This window comes from Scleropages formosus, chromosome 13 (genome assembly GCF_900964775.1).
Source record: "Scleropages formosus chromosome 13, fSclFor1.1, whole genome shotgun sequence".
NCBI lineage: Eukaryota > Metazoa > Chordata > Actinopteri > Osteoglossiformes > Osteoglossidae > Scleropages > Scleropages formosus.
The window spans coordinates 4,495,930-4,517,777 of NC_041818.1; the positions used below are offsets into that span (position 1 = coordinate 4,495,930).

The window sequence follows — 21,848 nt, forward strand, 5'->3', positions numbered from 1 at the left end:
ACATTTTCGAAAATACATTTAGGCCTGGTAATAACAAGCATGACAACATTTTTATAGCTCCTGCTGAGATGTACATATTTGCACTACTGTGTTCTATGGCATATAGTCGTGCCCATATTTCTTGCACTGCACTGCATTTCAACAAAAACTTTTTATTATTGACAGCATAATTGATATCGACTGCATGATTTCACAAGTATTTCACACACCATTGTATATCTTGATTTTAAAACTAATTAGTTTCCTCTATAATTAAATTTTTCAGTCTAGTTTAGCAGTCCATGAATGTTGCCAAACATTGGGCAATGAAGTTGTCCACTAAGACAGTCCTCTGTCCTGATAGATATTTTGGGCTCTGGCATTATTCTCGTTTTCCTTGTGCAGGAGGAAAATCCTGCATCAAATAATCTGCAAATATGGCCTGTTTTTTTTAGTGAGCAAATAGAGGATTAAGAGCTATTTTTCATGTGAGATGAGTTGCATTTTCCCAACACCAAATTCACCAGCTCGGCTTGAGTGATTCCTGGAGCCATCGTAGGCAGCTGACGCTGAAGGGAATGGTGGGTGTGTGTGTCCTGAGCCACACCAAATGTGTTCAGACTCATACATGTACAGAGACACACTCAATATGGATGCTCCACAGAGACCACAGGGCCTTTAAAAAGTTGGCTCTGCTCATAGCTGATACATAGCATGATGCTTCAGAGATTTTTGTTTTCACTTTTAAACTCTGCCCCCCGTGACTCATGCAAATGGGCAAAGACAGCATCCAATATGTTGCCACAGGTGAGTGTGAGGTGAGGACCATGCTCTTGTTAGTGACGTGGCCCAGAACATTGACCAGGCAGACAGACAATGTCACCCAGAGAGTGTAGTGGATGATGTTTCGTTGCATATGCCTTCACACAGAAGCGCAAACATACAAACACACAGGTATACATCTGGGACATTCTTACGTAACCCTTCATTTCCTCATGCAAGTGTGCACACCCCCCTCCCTGTCTCCATCTCAGTTCTGAGAGGGGGTCCAGGGGGAGCACAAAGCAGTTAGGTTGTGCATTATTGAACACCAACAACCAACCAAAGAGCTTAAAAATGTTGTTGTAAAGAAAATTGAGAGTGCACTCATAAATAACTTGCACATGGGTTGACAGCAGACTGCTGGCCGTGATGATTCCGGTACCGTGGTACTGGTAAAAATGTCTGTCTGTTTTTCTGTCTCTCAGCCTGTCTCTCTATTTGACTGTCTGTCTTTCTGTTTCTCTGCCTTCCTGTCTGTTTTTCTGTGTCTGTCTTTTGGTCTGTGTTTCTCTGTCTGTATCTGAGCCTGTCTGCCAGCCAAGGTGTCTGTCTTTTTCTGTAATTACCTGTTTTTGTCTGCAAGTAGACAAAAGTAGTCTGGAAGTAGATGTACAAACTTAAGTAAACACATTGCCATAGTGACACACACACACACACATACACACGCTGAGTGACCTAAGTTTCTGTGGATGCAGTATGTTTGCCAAAGGCAGAGGGACCAGCAAGTGCTGTAACATAGGGGGTCAGTCAATGTGGAGCGGGTGAGGACACAGCAGCCCTTTCTGGCAGGCAGTATGGGACACACACACCCAATGCTCATGGAGAATAAATACACACATCATCTCAGTTAACAAAACTGAAATGTAAGAAACATTTCCCAGACTAACCTCCTAAAGCAGCCCACACATGAGGCGCTTGTCAGGCACATGTTCATGGTACAGATTTGTTAAGCGAAGTAGCAGTAGAGGAGATTAAAAGCTGATCATGTGGACATTGCCATGCAGAAGGACTTCTTTAGATTGTTTTCTCAGCAAGAGCAGGGATGGTATTATTGGTACACAACACTCGGCAGCTCATAGTAGAGGATGGGGCAAACAGCCACTCACCACGTGGAGGATCTTGTTCTCCGTCTCGTACACAGTGCAGTCCTGCAGGGAAGACATACACGGCTGAGAGAGCGAGACCACACACACAGGCCCCCCCACAGTGCTTCAGAGCGATCACTACTAAGCTCAGCGGGGTGGGTGCAGGTCAAACATCTGCCTTTCCCAAGAAGAGCTGAGCTCAGGTAATCTAAGTCATATGTGACTGTAGTGTAACAGAAACGTGCAACAAAAAAAATGATAGATAAGTCACTTTCATTATATCAAAGCAAATTTGGTATAACGCATTCCACATTCACTCACTTAGCTGATGCTTTTCTCTAAAAACACTTACAATTATTTACCCATTTATACAGCTCGGTAATTTTACTGGAATACTTCTAGGGTAACTTGCTCAAGGGTACTAAAGAGAGGTGGGGTTCAAACCTGCAACTTTCAGATCCAAAGGGAGTGACGCTAACCACTGCGCGACCAGCATGTCCATTACAGAAGACCATCATGAAAATTAGTAATTTCCCCCATTTTTGGGCAAAATGAACCCAAAAGCACTTAAAAACTTCAATATTTCAATATTCAATTGAACTGATTTCAATATTTAAAGTGATTTTAAAACATGCAAAAGTAATATAAAGTATAGTCAAAAATCACATGTCTGTATGCAAATTTCTCCTTCTGTTGATGTAATACACTTATTGTATTGTTCTCGGAGATGTACGCCACTTTGGAGAAAAATTTCAGGAAAATGAATAAATGTAAATAAAAATGTAAAATATATATTTTTTGTGTGTTATTCTGGTGTGTTTTATTAAAACAAAGCATTGTGTTTATGGATCACAAGGTTACTATGGTGTGAAAATGATTTAAGAAAATCATGAATGACACATTTGAATGAACTGAGGTGACATGTTAGTGCAGCAAGTAGTACTGCCATCTAACAGCACTTGGGCACTGTTAGGCCCAGTGTGTGTGTGTGTGTGTGTGTGTGTGTGTGTGTGTGTGTGTGTGTGTGTGTGTGTCTACCCTGTGAGGGGTTGGTGTGGGATTCAGGTTGTCCCCTCTGCCTCATGTCCAATGATTCTGGGATAGGATCTGGACCACTGTGACCCTGATCAGGACAAGTGATTACTGAAAACTGATGGAACGACTGGTTGGTTCCATGACTGGACCCTCAATCTCCATAAGTGCAGGATTAAGAGAATGAGCTGCATTATTATTCTTATTATTGGTGTTGTTGTTGTTCATGCTAAAATATGTTCTTGTGCACTCAATTTAAACAAAGCATCTTTCTCAAGTGCACCACCTTTCTTGTAAGGAACATGTTCACAAGATGAATAAAATTCTTCCTGACAATCAGATAATCAAGAAAAAAACTATGAAGGGTCAGCAGAGTTGCAAAGAAGTACTAAGAAGCTCTAGAGTTTCCCCATGACTCAGTAGTGAGTCCTGGGTGCCTTACTGTGTGTTCTGGGGACCAAAGTGCTCTGTCAAAGGCTACGTGAAGGGGCACAAGGGCAGAGGGAGGAGAAGGAGAAGGAGAAAGAAGACAGAGGAAAAAGGAATGAACACCCTGGGGATGGTAAGCTGAGTATGAAAAGCTTCTCAGCTTCAGAGGTTCTAGTCAGTTTGAGTGTAAACTAGGACATCTTGCTGAAGACACAGGGTTGATGCATTCCACAGGGGTCAAGTAACAAGGACACACACACAGTCTGAAGCCGCTTGTGCCAAGCAGGGTTGCAGCGAGCTGGAACCTAACCCAACAACACAGGGTGCAAGGCTGGAGGGGGAGGGGACACACCCAGGACAGGACGCTAGTCCGTCGCAAGGCACCCCAAGCCGGACTCAAACCCCAAACCCACCAGAGAGCAGGCCTTGGCCAAAATCGCTGCACCACGTCACCCCCCCCGCTCTGTCACTGCACCTTTCTTAAAATATGCATATACTGCAAAGGTCACAATGGAATGCATATAAAGTCAATATATGAACCAGAATTTTGTTTGCTGCAGAAGAAGCCAAGGACACAGTGATTCCTAAAAGGCTCCTGGCAGTCACTGAATAGATTTATTCAACTTTTTTATTTATTTAGGTGATACGCTTCTCCAGAACACCTTAAAATGATGAGGTGACCAGCAATTTCTTACCCATTTATAAAGCTGTGTAACTTTTACTCAAGCAGTTCGTGGTAAGTATTTAATTCAAGGATACTACAGCAAGAGCTGGAATTCAAAACTGGGTCTGTCAAGTGCAAGGCTAGAGCACTAACTGCAAAACCACTTATTGCCTCAAGCAGGTAAAGATGAAAACAGCTACGAAGGGTTTTTGTTTTCTTAAAGAACTTTTTGGATGGAACCCAGCCTTGGAAAATGCACAAAAACAATACTGCAGGCCTTCCACCACAGTCCAGGCAAAGTTCCATGGTATGTGAAAAACTATCTGAGATCTGATGTTTCAAAATCTAGCTTGTAGACAATACTTTAAAAATGTAATGCTGCAGATGCTTTGAAGGGGAAGAAGACATTGCATCATTTTTGTAAGATGTGTTCCAGAACTGCCAGCAGATGCAACTCTTGAAGGTACCTCTACAGGCCAGCGGAAGAAACCAAGACCCGAGTCCAGCATTTATGCAGCAGGTGGTAGTGATTCATCACATGGTTTTCAAGTTCTAGGAGGAGGCCTGCTGTTGAACCCCTCTGCAAGCTACTTAACCTGAATTGCTTCAATTAAAAAAACAACTACAGTATCTGCTGATTAAATGCATAATACAATGCATAAACTGTGCTGTGTAAAAGTCACTTGGGATAAAAGCTTCAGCTAAGCTACTGCAGTAATAATTTAGAAAGCTATGGTGAAGAGAGATATTTCCCCCTTTAAAAGCAGCTCAGACTCAAAACTCGGTATGCACAAACACAAAGCTGAAGCCTTTGGTGGAAACACCCTTTTTCCAGAGGGTATCTCCATTGCTCTCATTTGGCAGCCACATCAAAAGCAGCCGTTTTGAATATAACTGGGCAAAAATTTTCGGATGCAGTAAGGCGATTCTACACCCTTCTACAAAGGGTCTAGTGTCATTATCCCTAATCCCACACGTTCCTGCCACACACACACAATACATACCACACACATCACCAGCAGGCAATCCATTGGCTGGGCACACTCACCAAATATAGTTGCTGAGCAAATCTAAAATTATTCTCATTCTGTATAATATGTACATTCGCTATCTGGGCTTTCACCTATCCGTACCTTGAATATTAAAATTAACACTGGGAAACACGGTGGCACAGTAAATTGCTCTGCTGTCTCACAGTGCCTGGGTGGTATGAGAGGCAGTGGGTTCGATTTCTGCTTAGTTTGTGTGGAGTTTGCATGTTCTCCCCATGTCTGTGTGGGTTTCCTCCAAGTGCTCTGGTTTCCTCCCACAGTCCAAAGACATGTTGTTCAGGTTCACCCATAGTGTGTGACTGAGTGACAGAGAGAGTGTGTGTGTTCCACTGATGTATGGATGAGTGACCCATTGTAAGTAGTGTACCTAGCAGTGTAAGTAACCTTGGAGAATAAGGTGAGTGGGCTAATAACACTACATAGAGTTCATTGGAAGTCACTTTGGAGAAAAGCATTTGCTAAATAAATAAATGTAAAATTAATATTGTCCATCTTTCTTTATCCGCCCCAAAATTTTCTGTTATCCAGCCTGAGAATACGTTAAGTAAAAATGATGCTATCACAAAGTTTTAAAGCAAGAAAACTGTCAGAACACTCAAGCATTATTCACTACTTCAAGCCAATAAAAAAGCAGCTGCTGTTTCAGAAGCCTTCATATTCACATCTGGATATGTTGTTACATCTGAAACAGTAACTGACCATAAATACATGGACACAGATAATGTCGACTTTCCTGATTTCACTATATCACTCTGGTGTATTAGCCACCCCCACCACCGCCACGGTCTCCCGCTTCACTCCTCCTCTTCCTCCCAACACCTTTGCCTCTCTCCTCCTTCTATCTCTGCCTGGTTTGCATTATTACATTAATTTGATTTTATTATATTTTTTTACTTTTCTGACATAGTGTTACTGGCATTTATTTTGTGTTAGTGTGCCCAACAACCTTTTCCTTACAATGTTAAGCATTTAGGATGATTTTAGAGAGAACCTCGAATGGCTTTGGAATGTGTTAGAATTATTTTTTATTGAATAACTGGCTAAGATATAACCCAACACAAATGAAAATTGTGACCGATGTCATTCTGCCAAAGTTTACTCAACACACATTTTGGTCATGTCACAGATAGTCAGGCTTTTTGTGTATTGCATTTAAGACCCTATTAGAGGCATCTGTGTTAAAAACGCAACTTAATTTTGTAATGTCTGTTTTCGGAGTACTGTGTAACAGGGCCCCAGTAACTAATGGCGCACAGGATGCATCCACTTTTGCTCTTCTTTCATCGTGGAGAAGAACTTTCTTAGATTGCAAGTCACCAAATCCATCTAAAGCTTCAGTTTGGTTTAGGGACCTTACTATGTTCCTCAAATTAGAAAGGATAAGTATTCCTTTAGTAGGTGGGTCAAAAAAGTTTTAAGACCTGAGGCCTTATGCTGTCATATTTTGAAAATGTGCAAATTCTTCCCACAGACCAATTAAAAATCTATTTTATCTTGATTAAACAGTACACTTCTTCGACAGTGCTACACTCCTTTCATGATTCTGAAGAGTAGGGTTTGGCTTAAAAAAGAAAATGTGGAGAATATCTAACTTGGACAGTTTGCATATTGTTTGTTTTTCCAAATAACATCTGAATTAAAAATTATTTTTTCTTATTTTAATGTAATATTTGTTCCCCTTATAAATTTTTTCACTATAATGGTCATTTTCTGGAAAGAATTTGGTATTAATGATGGGGAATGACCACACCAACGCTGTATCCTCATAAATATTTAACTGTAAAAAGCTGTATAATTTCCATTCTTTTATCAGTATCTTTTTTTTTTTTTCCAGCAAAAAATTAAATAAATAGAATCCAGTTCACTTGCCTGTTGCACGATGGTGGTCAGCTCTAGGCACAGTTGAACAATGTTGTTTTTCAGCAGCGAGTATTCCGTCACACTAACGAATGGTGACCTAGTCCAGGAAAACAACAGACAAGGTCACAAGGTAAACAGGGCCAAAATGTGATCATTTAAGTCTTCATGGATACCTTCACGCTAAATATGAAGGTCATCTGATGTGAGAGGTCAACCATGAAGAATTCTATTATCATCACAAAGAAGGGCTCACAAACAATGCGAAAATGCAGAAATACATCGCATAGCCTGTCTACACACATAGTACTTTGCTCCCAGAAGTGTTTTAATTTATCATGCAGTTCCTAAAAGCGAAAGGTCAGAACCTGGGCATGTCACCAATGTCTGCCTGGCATTTACAAAAGGCAACACTATAAATTCGAAGGACAGCAAACTAAAAGGAAGTCAGCAGTTATAATCTCTATTAGTCCTCAAGCAAGGCACATACTTAACATACAACTGACCAAGGAAAGACAAAAAAATGCACAACTTTAAGCTCTCAGTCATTTAGACAGCCAGACCAGACCAGCACCAGGACAGTTAAATGACACATACCTGTCCAGCCAGGCCAGGAGGTTCTTAGCTGCCCCAATGAGGTCAACAACAGAAGTGAGGAAGTCATTGGGCAGGCGGCGTGAAGCTCGTCCATCATAGTGGCCACTGCGTCTCCGACCTGTGATGAAGTTCTGCAGATTCTTGGCAGAGGCATTGAGCTTGTGGGACAATGTCCGCAGATTCTCCGTCTCCAGACCATAGTTCTGAAACCCAGAGAGATGGTCACGGGGATGTTGATGGATTATAACATCAAACATATCACAGGCTCCACTTTATCCTCATCCTTCAGTTATGTGAGCTATTACATCTCATTATCTGAAAGTGATACTGATATAAGTTATCCAGGATTACCAAGAGATAGCAAGATGAGTAAGGCAACTGACACGAACCTTAGGTCACCTCTACTTGACAGGCAACCTGATCGTGAACCTCACTTCACATAGTCATCACACACTTCTCAGTCTTTCCAGTCAGCTGGATGGACTGCCATGGTAAGGCAATTGTTGATATTCAGACGGCAAAGAAAATTGATAAATATATAAATCCATAGCATGGCTAAGGGCAAGAGCCATAAATAAAAGTATAGATGATGTTACTCTAGCACATGTTGACTTTTCGAGCAGTATGTTTCCATAGTTAATGGTTTCTAGTTTCAGGGAGATTTGTGGTCAGTGCTTTGCCCATGATCTACCACAAATCTCCATTCCCCAGACCTGAGAATTGGATTGGCAGCAAGGTGGGCCAGGGGTTGTCCTGCTGACAGAGGGACAGGAGTCAGGTTCTGCTTGGCCACAGAAAATCGAGTTTGCTTGACACTGATGCTTGCTGATGCATTCTAGATGGCCTGACCTCTATACCCCATTCTTTGGAATAAGCGTTTAGTGATGTCCATAGCTCTCTATTGCTGAGCTATCAATAATTGACACTTACATAAACAATTTCATACATCAACCTGCCCAGTTATGTCAACACTGAGGGATTCTACCATAAAACCTGTGCAACTTAGTTTTACTTGCCTGTTTAACTGCAGAAGGCTGAATTTCATCTAGCAAAGGGAATAATTTCACATTTTGTTTATGCCATGGTTGAGGTCATTATTTTTTATCATTCTTTCATAAATTAGAGGAACGCATTTAGATTTGCTTTCTGAGAGAACTATGTAATATAAGGAGGTTTTTCATCATCAGGCTATGAAACTTATAAGTGCCATTGACATCAATGTGTCATGATCAGTCTGCCAGATTGCACGGAAACGTGCGCCCCATCTGGGCTTCTCGGTGCTGGTCCTTAGAGACCAGCTCCATTCTGGAAATCTTTGGATGGGAAGATGACTCCTCCCACCTTGATCAGCACTTTCCAGGTGCAGCTGTGTGTGTGTGTGTGTGTGTGTGTGTGTGTGTGTGTGTGTGTGTGTGTGTGTGTGTGTGAAGCTGTAGGAGTCCTCATATTTATCCACAGCCCAATGCTGCAGCCCAATGAAGAGCATAACACAATTTTGCTTGTCCTCATCTACTTTGTCAGTTGCCATGACAACATCAAGCTGAAGAACAGTTAATTGCACCACATCTGATATTTTCATCATTTTCTTTTAATTTATTGGGTTTTTCTTTTTTTTTGCTCAATTGAACAGAAGGCTTTCTTGATAATCTCAGGCCATGCAGGTACATTTGCAGCTCAACTTTATGTTAACTGGTATCCATTAACTAAAGGAGAAATACCTGTTATTAAACATCACAGTCCCTCTGCTAATCATAGAGGTCAGCTAAAGCCTGTCACAGATGGTCTATGCCCCAGTTGAACACGGATAACCCCCATGACAGGCAAAGATTATAAGCCAGTCTCAATGGGAGCTCTCACTCCCACAAAGCAACAGGGTTCTGACCTCTCACCATCAATTCTCTGGAAGCCAGGGGCAAAACAGAAGTTTCAAGAAGCCACCTTACCAATTAAACCTATCATCTAGGCCATTCCTCATGATGAAGGGGAAGCAAAGACTGCAAACTGGGGGCATAAAGACTCACTGAGAATCTCTTTACACCAACCTGCTCAGAAATCTAATAGCCAGGTTTTACATGAAGTGGCAGAATAGAAACATCTGTCATTTCCTTGCCTGGCTGCCAACACCCAAAACTACATATTGTGTAGGCAACTGTTTATTTGTTGATTTTATCTGATCCTTTGTTCAGCATTCCATGTCGCTCTGTGAAAAGAGTACTCTATAAAAATAAATTTATTTAATTGAACTACCTCTAATTTTATCCATTTATACAGTGCAGTCAGAGTGTATGCAAAGTTTGCATGTTTCTCCCCATGTTTGCACTCCCCAGACATGCACAGAAGGCACTGGCAAACCACTTTTAAGCCTCCCTTGCCTTGGCAATGACACAAGCAGTTGCTATGAGTTGGCCTGAGCTCAGTGGCACTTCCATCCATCCTTCTGTAGTTCAGTGTTTTACAGTAAGAGTTCAAACTTTTTGGTCAACAGTACAAAACTAAGACCTTTCCTGTAACATGAATCAGTCCTAATCACACAATATTCAACACGGAATGAAAAATAAGCATGAATGCATAGACTGTAATAAAAATAATTAAAGCATGGTTAAATGACATTAGGTCCTCTTCATGTTCTGACTCAGTATTTCAGAGCCACAGTCTCAGTTGCAGAATTTAAAGAGCATGTAATTTAAAAGCCAGTGGAGCACCATTTCACTTGACCAGTTTCTTCAACACAGCAGCATGCTGACGTGGCAATGACCAAGTATGTAAAAACAATAACTTTTTTCATTTGTAGCTGGTACTTTAAAAAAAAAAAAAAATCAGGACTATATTTCATCTCACTTGTTACTCTAAAGTGGTTAGGTTTACAGTCTAGGGTCACCTGTACCTTTATCCCAAGTGTCAACAGCACCTTCAGCAAACAAACTTAAGCATTTTAAAATATAACTATAGCTTGGCTATACTAAATATGTATACACATACATACTGTGGCGCACAGTGCCGTGGGTTTGGATGGGGCAAAAAAGGATGCAGCGTTCATTTCGAACGTTTAAGTAAACACCGGCACACGGGGAAATAATGCTCTCGTTCTGAGGACCTCGTTTCCTCCAGGACCTGCGCCTCAAGCCAGCCTTCCCAGCTTGCTTAATGCCCCAGGCTCTGTACTCTTTCTCCCTCCGGCAGACGCAATCACCCCCTTCTATTCCCCATACGTCACCAAACGCTAACCAATTACAATAAACACATTTCCTGCTCAAAACAGTTACGTGGGCCATTTCAATACACACACTGTCTGAAACCACTTCTCTCAAACAGGGTCGCGGCGAACCGGAGCCTAACCCAGCAACACAGGGTGTAAGGCCGGACGGGGAGGGGACACACCCAGGATGGGACACCAGTCTGCTGCAGGGCACCCCAAGCAGGACTCGAACCGCAGACCAGCCAGAAAGCAAGACCGAGCCAAGGCCGCTGCACCACCGCACCCCCAAAATGTATACATTATTTTTATTAATTACATTTTTGGAGGGTGCAGACATGTATGATTGCAATTATTTTCAAATTACGACAAACCAAATACTTTTGATTTCACTTAATAATGTAACTTATTTCTTAAGGAAAATGTAGTGTTCTCAGAAAAAAAAAATTATCAAACTGAACTACATTTACATTAACGTTTACATTTATTGATTTAGCAGATGCTTTTCTCCAAAGTGACGTACATCTCAGAATAATTAAATTAAGTAGATAAATAATTTAATAATTAAAATAAACATAATTAAATTTCTAAAGTTAAAGGTTAAGTATGACAATGATAACATCAATGTTTCATAATGTCTATGATGAAAATTATTATTACTTGCATATCTATTAATGTTAAATTGTCATTCATAGATTTATTATCAAAGTCACTTGTCCAAGTCAGGGTCATGGAGGTTCACAGTCTATTCAGAAGTAGAGAGTGAGACTCGTGCTTTTTGCACGGATACATTTTGATAATTTGGCTCACAAATGTTTATAGATACAAAGCAAAAAGTTCCAAACATTTCTCAGGTAAATGAATTATTATTATTATTAGTAGTAGTGGTAGTAGTAGTAGTAGTAGTAGTAGTAGTGGTAGTGGTAGTACTGAATCAATATAGGATTACTGCGCAATGGCAAAGCATGTCATTGTACTGATAATTATCCTTCTGTACGAAAAATCACGTTTTTATAAACTGTAGTGACTATCTGCTCATGTCACCGTAATACGCAGTGGTTAACATACTTGCTAAAGAATCAAAATATGGCTTCACATACGGAGGTACTCCAGCTTTAAAAAAGCATTTCTAAACATATTTTATTTGTACTGGGCTTTACAGCACTCTTTGAGAGGATAAGCATTTGCCTCCAAAAACCACTTGAACTGATATCTCAGGTGCTGGTCTATTTGTTTCATATATTGCACCACAATGAAAAGGATCATGAACAAACAAAAAACCGTGTTTGTTTGAAAAGAGTAGGTTTCCTTTTCTAGCATCTGCTGAGAGCGCCGAGTTGCTGCCAAGCCAACACGAACAAGTACTGTGGCACTGTACAAAACACAACACTGTTCTGCTGGTCCAATTTTGATGCCACAGTGAGCAATACCTAAGCATTGTGCTTTGCCAAGTTGCTATTCCATCTCATAATCCCAACAATAGTAACTTGCTTTGGTGAATGGCTGATGCTAATATTCCTTTGAAGACAGCTTCTTTAAAAATGAGCTCTGAAAATACGAATGTTCCAAACAAGGATATTTAAATGCAGAGAGGCTTGGCAAGAAAATTCAGAAGAGACTGTGACACAAGGGAAGGACATTTATACACATACATAACATAATAACATCCTACAGTGGTGAGCTCAAATACATATGCAGTATACAAAGCACAGTTACCATGTTGGTAATCATGCCACGCTAATCTATACACCTAGATACTGTTAACAAACATCTAGTTGTGATTACTCCTATTTATGCTGCTGCTTGAGAAAACACTTTGCCTGGAGCAACAGAAAAGGGCTACCATCTGAAACTGTTCTGAATCTCCTCTCCTTGACACCTCACTTGGCTTAAAATTTCCAGAATAAATACTACTGATTCCAGAAATCCTGAATCAGGGTTCTCTTGTTTGTCGAACCAGGCCATTGTCATAGAGATCATAAACATCGAAGCTAACATGGTTAATGGTGGATTTCATGATGCAAAGTAGAGAGCGAGTGAAAAAGAAGAAGAAGTCCTGTCAGGAAAAAGTGGCAGGACTGTCGACTATCCTGTGTGAGTGTCGAAGGAAACCTTTCCCTTCATAAAGCAATGAAGAATAAGTCTTTGCATTTAAATGTCACATATTCTGCCTGAAGTTTTATAAATGTTTAAATTGAGGACACTAAATCCAATCTTCTAAGCCCCCCTCCACAGAAGTGAGTGTTTATGCAGTAGTTCATGCCTCAGAATGATTTCTTGAAGAGTGCTGGATTCTGTTTAGGGGTGTACTGTGTAAGAGCAGAGTAGAAGGAAAGGGAAAACCATAGAATACACATATACATCTTGGGAACAGCTGATAGCATAGTGGTCAGAGTTGATGCCTTTGACACCAAAGGTTGTAGGTTTGAATTTCTCATCTGGCTGTATTACCCTTGAACAAGGTACTAATCATCAGCCCCCCCTCTGAAAAAATTTGCTCCAGGTTAAAAAGTTACCTGTCTGTATAAATAACTAACTAAAAATAAGAAAACTATCAGCTAAACAAGTAAATGTATGTGCATTTCTAAACATTCACAAATAAGCACCAATGGGGAAACAGATGTTGTCACCATTTGGAAAAAAGGAAGAAATACTTATGTTTAATTCCCTTTTTGCACAAACAGTTATTATTGTTGTTGACTATCAACAATACACATATATTCAGCTGAGAGATTCCAGAATAACCATGGGAAAATCAATGGATGGCAAGAGGATCTTCACTGTGACTTGGTTTAGGTAGCTATAGCTCATGTTGAGTGCACATTCGCCAAATAAAAGGGTACACATCCCTGTGTTGTGGTCACCTGACTTTTTTATATCCTCACTCATCCCTTCAGAGGTTTCTCTTTCATAATTCAATCCATGGTCATGAATAATTACTTCTTGCTTTTGTTACACATACTTATTTATTTATTTAGCTGATGCTTTCTCCAAAGCGACTTACAGTGTTAAGCTACTTGCAATTACTCACTCAGTTGGGCAATTTTACTGGAGCAATTTAGGGTAAGTACCTTGCTCAAGCATACTACAGCTTGAGGGGGGGAATCAAACCTGCAAACTTGGGGTCCAAAGGCAGCAGCTCTAACTACTACGCTATTACCTTACTATACAACTTTCATTTATGTGTGTATTCTGTTATACTATTGATCCGCATTACTATGTGTTTCTGCAGGATCTTCTAGAAGCTGGGGGCATGAGGGCCAAACTCCTGGTGGTAAGATGCAATGCTATAAAAGGTGGGTGTGTGATGTGTGTGTTGCATTTCAAGTGGACAAAGCTACTCCCATCAATAAGAGTTTAAAGACTGTTGTGACTGAGCTGCTGTTGGGACCTGTTAAGAGTAGAGGGGTAACATCTGGGAAGAGGTACTATGCAATAAATATCTCATGAATCCAAGTCTCTGCATTTCATTATAGCGTCTCTAAAATAGAGATTCGCCATGACCAACACTTGAATCCTACATGGCACATTAGTCAGCAGAAAGACCTTGCAACTCTAAATGATTCTCAGATTGTGGCTCCCATCACCTAATAAAAAAGGAATCTCCCAGAACCACTCACTAGTGCACAGAGGAGGTCCACGGCCTCCAAGATGAGCTCCTGATGTCCGATGCGGGTCACTCCCAGCTCTTCCAGCTCCTGGTGAGTGATGTGTAGGAGCTGCTCCCCATTGATCTTTTCCCTCTCAAAGTTCTTGATGTACTGCTGGAGGCAATCGTCCAAGCCTGTCGGGGATGGATCGCACAGACAGTTCAGCCTATGCGATAACATGTCCCACAAAGTAATGGAGCACATTATTGAAAATTACTCTAGCATCTGACTCTCAATTAAACACGCCCTTTTGCCTTCTGTCACTTCTGTTCCACAGTGGAAATTACAGCAAAGGATCTGTGTCTTGAAATGTGAAAATGAAACTGTTTGTGTGTATAGTATACAGTATATGTGCTTCTGCGTTCTTGCATTCTGAAATAAAGTAAAGCCATCCACGTAAAGCTCACTGCAAATAATAAAAAGGGACTCCGATGATTCTTAGCACAATTCAAGCTGGATGGTGCACATGCTAGAACATAGTGAACCAAACATCCTGTTATGGCCCATAAGTTGAACACAAACCTTGTGCTTAAATGTACTGCGGAGGCACAAGCAACTCTAATTACCTCCCTAACCACCCTCTTGTTAAATTATAGCTCTTTTGTGATAAAAGGGAAAACTGGCCTCCCAGGAGGCACAGACAATATATCTGTATACAGATGAAATGATGAGTGGTTATATCCAGAGGGAAATTTATGTACATTAATACTCTTGGAGCTCTACTAAAAATACTGCACAGGATATTATTGTCATTGCTGCTGAATGTAAAAGCATTTAGTGTTTGTAGTGCAGTTTCAAACCCTGTTTTCTTTCAAATTTCTACTACAAATATATGAACAATAGCTTACCATGAATGGCGTGCTTCCTACAAAGTGCTAAAAAGCAGCATATTCATCGAAAGTGGTTCATACACAAATAGGTACCTCTGAGGTGTATGCGTAAAATTCCAGAACGAGAACATGCAAAGTAAATATCAAGACAGTAACTATAAGTTATGGATTATATTATGTTTACTGAACTTTTTGTTAGACATTTCTACCAAAATGAACATATGTGTACTTGGTTAGGAAATTATGAGGAAATTTTAGGAGTCACCTGTACAGCAATCAGAAAGTTGTCTAATAAGTTATGTAGCCAGTGAGTTTTGTGCAACCTGAGTGATAGAGATAAAAACCATTGATGAAGTTCAAGTTCAAGTTTATTGTCATGGGTACAAGTACCATGTACAAGTATTATGAAATTCTTCCTGAATGCTTCTCCACAGACTATGGACAAAGACAGAGACAATAGAAAAACTGCACAAACAAAACAACAACAATGACAGTGAGTAATGCAACAGCAATAGCAATAAATAATGGTAACGGGTGGCGCGGTGGTGTGGTCCTGCTCTCTGGTGGGTCTGGGGTTCGAGTCCCGCTTGGGGTGCCTTGCAACGGACTGGTGTCCTGTCCTGGGTGTGTCCCCCTCCCCCTCTGGCCTTATGCCCTGAGTTGCTGGGTTAAGCTCTGGTTCCCTGTGACCCCATATGAGACAAGTGGTTCAGAGTGTGTGTGTGTGTGTGTGTGTGTGTGTAAAATGGTAACAATAATACCAGCTGACAGCCAGAGAACTCAGAAGAGAGAATAAGAATGCTTAAGGTGACAATAATTTACCAATGTGCTTGGGAGGAGCAGTCCAACTCTAGTTATTGAAGGTGGCACATTGGTAAGTGTTGTATACTCTTACAGCAGTGGGGTAAAAGATGTGACTGTACCTAACAGTGCGGGTTCGAATAGACCTGAGCCACTTTGCAGATGGCAGAGAAGAGATAAGTGCCTGTGCGGGGTGACTATGATTCTTCATGATGCGCATTGTCTTTCTGAGGCAGCGTGTGGTGTAGGTGTCCTGGACTGCTGATAGCTGTGTGCCAATGATTCCCTGAGCTGTTTTGACCACCCTCTGTAGGGCTTTCCTGTCCTGTATGGAACAGCTGCCACCCCAGGATGCAATACACCCTGTGAGGACAGACTCCACGGCACACCTGTAGAAAGTGGTGAGGACTGTAGTGGACATCCGGGCTTTCTTCAGATGCCTGAGGAAGTGGAGACATTGATGGGCCTGTTTGATGGTTGATGCTGTGTGCTCAGTCCATGTGAGTTTGGCAGTGAGGGTGACCCCTGGGAATCTGAAGCTGTTGACCCTCTCTGCAATGTTCCCTCCTATGCAGATGGGTGCATGAGTCGTATCCTGTTTCCTTAAGTCAGTCCCCAGCTCCTTAGTTTTACTGACATTGAGAGACAGGTTGTTGCCCTGGCACCACTCTGCCAGGAGCCTCACCTCCTCTCTGTAGGCCGTCTCATCGTTGTTGGTGATCAGACCCACAGTGGTGGTATTGTCAGCAAACTTTATGATGGTGTTGGAGCTGTGAGTGGGGAGTGGGGAGTGGGGAGGAGGTATTACTGCCAATCCACACACGCTGGGGTCTGTTGGTGAGGAAATCCAGGATCCAGTTGCACAATGTGGCACTCAGTCCCAGCTCTAGTAGTTTGTGGATCAGCTTAGTTGTTGGGATGACAGTGTTGAATGCTGAGCTATAGTCCACAAATAATAGCCTTGCATAGCAGTTTTTATTATCCAGGTGAGACAGAATGATGTGAAGTGTGTGTGATATTGCGTCTTCAGTGAATCTGTTGTGGCGGTAGGCAAACTGCAGTGGGTCCAAAGTGTGTGGGATGGTGTTCTTAATGTGTCCCAGCACCAGCCTCACAAAGCATTTCATTGCAATGGGGATCAGTGCCACTGGGAAATAGTCATTAAGGCAGCTCACTTTGTTTTTCTTAGGAATGGGGATAATGGCAGTGTTTTTGAAACAGGTGGGTACAGTTGAGCTTTTTAAGGAGGTGTTAAATATGTCCATGAAGACAGCAGCCAGTTTTTCACTGCATATTTTTAAATCTCGCCCTGAAATTCCGTCCGGACCAGCAGCTTTGCGGATGTTGACACGGCTAAAGGTTTTTCTCACCTGTGCTACAGAGATGGTGAGACTGGCGTTATCATGTAGCGCTGTGGGGAGTTGCATTGGGGAGTCTTTGTTCTCGAAGTTGAAGTGGCCATAAAACGCATTCAGTTCATCAGGGAGAGATGGAGCGGCACCTGTCAATGTCCGCGTCTGTGGTTTATAATCTGTTAATGTTTGGATTCCCTGCCACAGCCTACGTGCATCTTGAGTGCAGTTAAACTCTGATTCCACCTTCCTGCTGTATTCCCATTTCGCGTTGGTTTTACGAAGCTCATACTTGCTCTTCTTGTACGCGTCCGTGTCTCCGGACTGAAACACGTAAGTTCGCGCAGGGATCTTATTTCGGATTACGGCAGTTATCCACGGTTTTTGGTTGGGGAATGAGCGGACTGTTTTATGTGGTATGTAGACATTTACACAGTACCCGATGAAGTCTGTGACCACTGTGGCATACTCGATGAGTTTCTGAACCTGTCCCAGTCCACGGAGTCAAAGCAGTCCTGGAGCCTTTCCTTCGCTTCTGGTGTCTAGCGCTGCACAGTACGTGTCACAGGATCCTCTCGCTTCAGTTTCTGCTTGTAGACCAGAAGCAACAGAATCAAGGCGTGATCTGACTGCCCGAGGTGTGGACGCAGCAGTGAGCAGTATGCACCTTTCTGTGAAGTGTAGCAGTGGTCGAGGGTGTTTGAGCCTCTGGTGGGGCAGGAGATGTGCTGATAGTACTTTGGGTACACATTCCTGAAATCGGCTTGGTTGAAGTCTCCAGAGATAATGAACAGTCCATCTGGGTGCTTGTTCTCGTACTTAGTGACGACGTGGTGCAGTTCGTTCAGAGAGCTGTGTGTGTTCCCTTGGGGTGGGATGTAAACTGCAGCCATGAGCACAGCCGAGAACTCCCTGGGCAGGTAGAATGGTCAGCATTTGATCAGAAAGTATTCAAGGTCCGGAGTGCAGTTATGTGCAATCACTTCCACATGTGTACACCATACATTGTTAATAAGAAAGCATATGCCCCCTCCTCTTTTTCCCCGATGAACCAGTCCAATTTGCGTGGTAAATTGAGAAGTCCTCAGGCTGGAGTGCGTGGTCCAGTATGCTGGCAGTGAGCCACATCTCCATAAAGCAGAAAACACTGCAGTTCCGTAAGTCTCTTCGGAATTTAAATCACCCTCTGAGATCATCCAGTTTGTTGTCCAGAGACTGAACGTTGGACAGGAAAATGCTGGGCATTGGAGGTCGTAACCCGTGGCATTTCACTCTCACCTGTATGCCAGCCCTGCAGCCTCGTTTCCAAGCTCTCGTCTTCTGAGTGGCCCCAGGTGGGTCGCAGTCATGATGCTGGTCACAGTAGAGCGAAGGTAGCGAGTTCAGCTCTCTAACACTAAAAATTGCATCTAACCACACTGTTTCACGTATTTGCAGAAGCGTATGGCGGTCATAAGTAATAAGAGAGTAAACTGGCTGGAGGGATAGTGGCACAAACAAAATAATATATTCTAAACTAATAAGTCTGCGAGGAGAAGCAATCAACACATCGCCTCACGCCGGCGTCATGTTCAGAAAAGAATATACTGGAAATTCAATAGAAATAATCCACTGAGAAAAACACAAGGAAGTGTAAAACACATTTAGATTAAAACAGCTTAACAAAATATCACATAACGCAGGACATGAAATTGCAGTGGCAGTTAGAGACAAAGAGGCAAAATACTGTCTCAGCAAGTAACCACATATTGCAGTATGCACATATTGGAGACATATCTTTCAATACCAGATTTCACAAAGGTACAATAGATAATACAGCCTATTAATCACTACAGAGGTTCCCCCCCAAGTCACTCTGAGCCACCCTACTCCCCACAATGGTTAGGGGTTCACTCATTGACCCCCCTACAATCCCCTAGTGACAAACAGCATCAGTAATGTGACAGCCAATTAGAACAGAACACAGGACTATGTGCAAGAATAGACACTTACACCAGCTATTTACATTAGTTTCCCTTAGCCCCCACAGTGCCGCTACAGTATGTAATGTTGCTAGAAAAAAATTATGTAAAGGAAAGAAATAAATTAGAAAAAAAAACCACAATCATAGAGAATCTGATTTTACCAGCATTGTGAGTTGGTTGATCAGTAAACGTGCTGAAACTGGTGTTATCTCCCATCCAGCATGCTACAAAAGTCATGCTGGGTCGAGACGCGCAACTGAGCACAAAATGGAGCATACACACCACACTCACTGGTCCCTGGTACAGACAGGGCACAAACACCCCAGAAATGCTGAATGAGAGCAAGACACAATACAGCCGAAGTAGGTCCCTGGAATAGCTTACACCACACATCAGCCATCTCCTACACTTTCTTGGCACAGGAGAGTATGTCATTATCATACTGAAATACATTTTCAGCAAGTCATGATGGATGGATGGATGGATGGATGGATGGATGGATGGATGGAGGAAGGTAGATGTTTATGGGGAGAACTTCTGGTGTAGACCACAACATCAAAATACATTTCTTCAGGAAATATGAAAGAGTAGTTAGTCTACATACCATTTCTTCATCAAGAAAGGAGTTTGGGTTGTGATTTAACAGGAGAATACATGCATACACACACAATGTCCATAACTGCTTGTCCCAAGCAGGGTCATGGCAAACCATAGCCTAACCCTGCAACACAGGGCGCAAGGCTGGAGAGGGAGGGGACACACCCAGGACGGGACACTAGTCCGTCGCAAGGCACCCCAAGCGGAACTCGAACCCCAGACCCACCACAGATTTGATTTCTCTCCAACTATGAGAAATCAAATTTTTCTTAAAGATTTCTTGAGCTAGCTAATAAGTGCAACTGAAATAAATATGTGGCACTGTTAACCATTAGAGCAAAGTTTGCCTTTGTGAAATTGAAGCATATAGATCATTTTTGAGACCTGTGTTGTAAACTAAGCAGACAAAGACACATGGTGCTGGCAAGGTGCAAACTGGTACAAGACAGTGAAGGTGCCCTCTTGAAATCCATGCTGTGATGTCGTCAGGAGCAGCTCTGTTGTACTCTGGCCCATTTAATAAATCCTCAAACACAACTGGCAGCACTGGGCAGCATTAAGCTCATCTTGGACTCCCCTGAGCTTACTGCTATCTTTCAAAACACAACGCAAGCTGAGGCTCTTGATAACTGTCCAGTGGGACACTTATTCATGTCTAGTGTTACCGCAATGTTTATACATACACAGATTTTACTCATTTATACAGCTAGGTTGTTTTCACTGTATCAATTTCAGGGTAAATACCATGTTCAGTGGTGCTACTGGAGCAGGTGGGATTTGAACCTGGCTCCTCAACGTACTCCTAGAAGTATTTGTGTTAATGACAATAGAAATGTCACCATTATATTATGACGCTGATGAAGACATCTGGATAAAACGCATTCATCATGTAACAAGAAATACAACTACTTCAGTAAGCTCATGTATGCAGTCCCATCTTTGCAGTTAGTGACCATTATATTATACAACTTGGATCACTAGTAAGTTTTTTAAATGTTTTTTTTTTTCAATATCTGTTTGTCTTTGTTGAATAAGTGGGCCTGCTGATACAATGTGTATTAGCTGATGTCTGGCTGTCTTTTTAAGCATGTTTGCTTTTCCTATGGTAGGGGGCACAGTGGGTTGGACCGGGTCCTCCTCTCTGGTGGGTCTGGGGTTTGAGTCCCGCTTGGGGTGCCTTGCGGTGGACTGGCATCCTGTCCTGGGTGTATCCCCTCCCCCTCTGGCCTTACACCCTGAGTTACCAGGTAGGCTCTCGTTCCCCGCGACCCAGTATGGGACAAGCGGTTCAGAAAATGTGTGCGCGTGTGCGCTTTTCCTATATTTTCATTGGTTTTACATTTTTGTACATTTTCTCTTTCATTTTAAATCCCTTTGGTAAACTGCTTAATTTATAGTGATGCCATTACTGTCTGAAGCATTTCTCTTAAGCCTTGTATTTCATAATAAGGCATTGAGCAGTGAGCTAAATTTGCCTTCTACATTTACTATGTAACGTTACTCTCATAGTGTAATGAATAAATACGTTACTACTGGAATAAAGCTTAGCCACATATTATATTATAACTTCCACAGAAGTTATAATATAATTAGATTATTTATGTAATAAATTGGAAAAAAATTTGCAGCTAAATATAACACCTACAGGGGAGCACGATGGCGTCGCGGGTTTGGCTAGGGCCTTTTCTGTGGTGGGGTTCAAGTCCTGCTTGGTGTGTCTTCCAATGGACTGGCATCCTGTCCAGGGTATGTCTGTTCCTCCTCCAGCCTTGTGCCTTCTGTTGCAGGGTTAGACTCCAGCTTGATACAACACTGCTCAGGAAAGGTCGTTGTAGACATTGTATGATTTTATATATAATCTCCCCACTCGCCCCCCTTTTTGCGGGCGGTCTTATTCCTTCAAGCTCGGGTCCTGTACCAGAGGCCTGGGAGCTTGAGGGTTCT

General features: G+C 42.1%; 1 protein-coding gene across 1 annotated transcript in view; it reads right to left on the minus strand.

The window, feature by feature from the left end:
* LOC108925326 (connector enhancer of kinase suppressor of ras 2-like) overlaps positions 1 to 21,848 on the minus strand; it is a 146,121-nt gene that overhangs the window by 79,848 nt on the left and 44,425 nt on the right. Inside the window, exons 2-5 of the mRNA XM_018737163.2 lie at positions 14,331 to 14,494; positions 7,518 to 7,720; positions 6,933 to 7,020; positions 1,908 to 1,949 (exon numbers count right to left, since the gene is read on the minus strand). Coding sequence (XP_018592679.2) covers positions 1,908 to 1,949; positions 6,933 to 7,020; positions 7,518 to 7,720; positions 14,331 to 14,494 — 497 coding nt within the window. The remainder of the gene's footprint in view (positions 1 to 1,907; positions 1,950 to 6,932; positions 7,021 to 7,517; positions 7,721 to 14,330; positions 14,495 to 21,848) is intronic.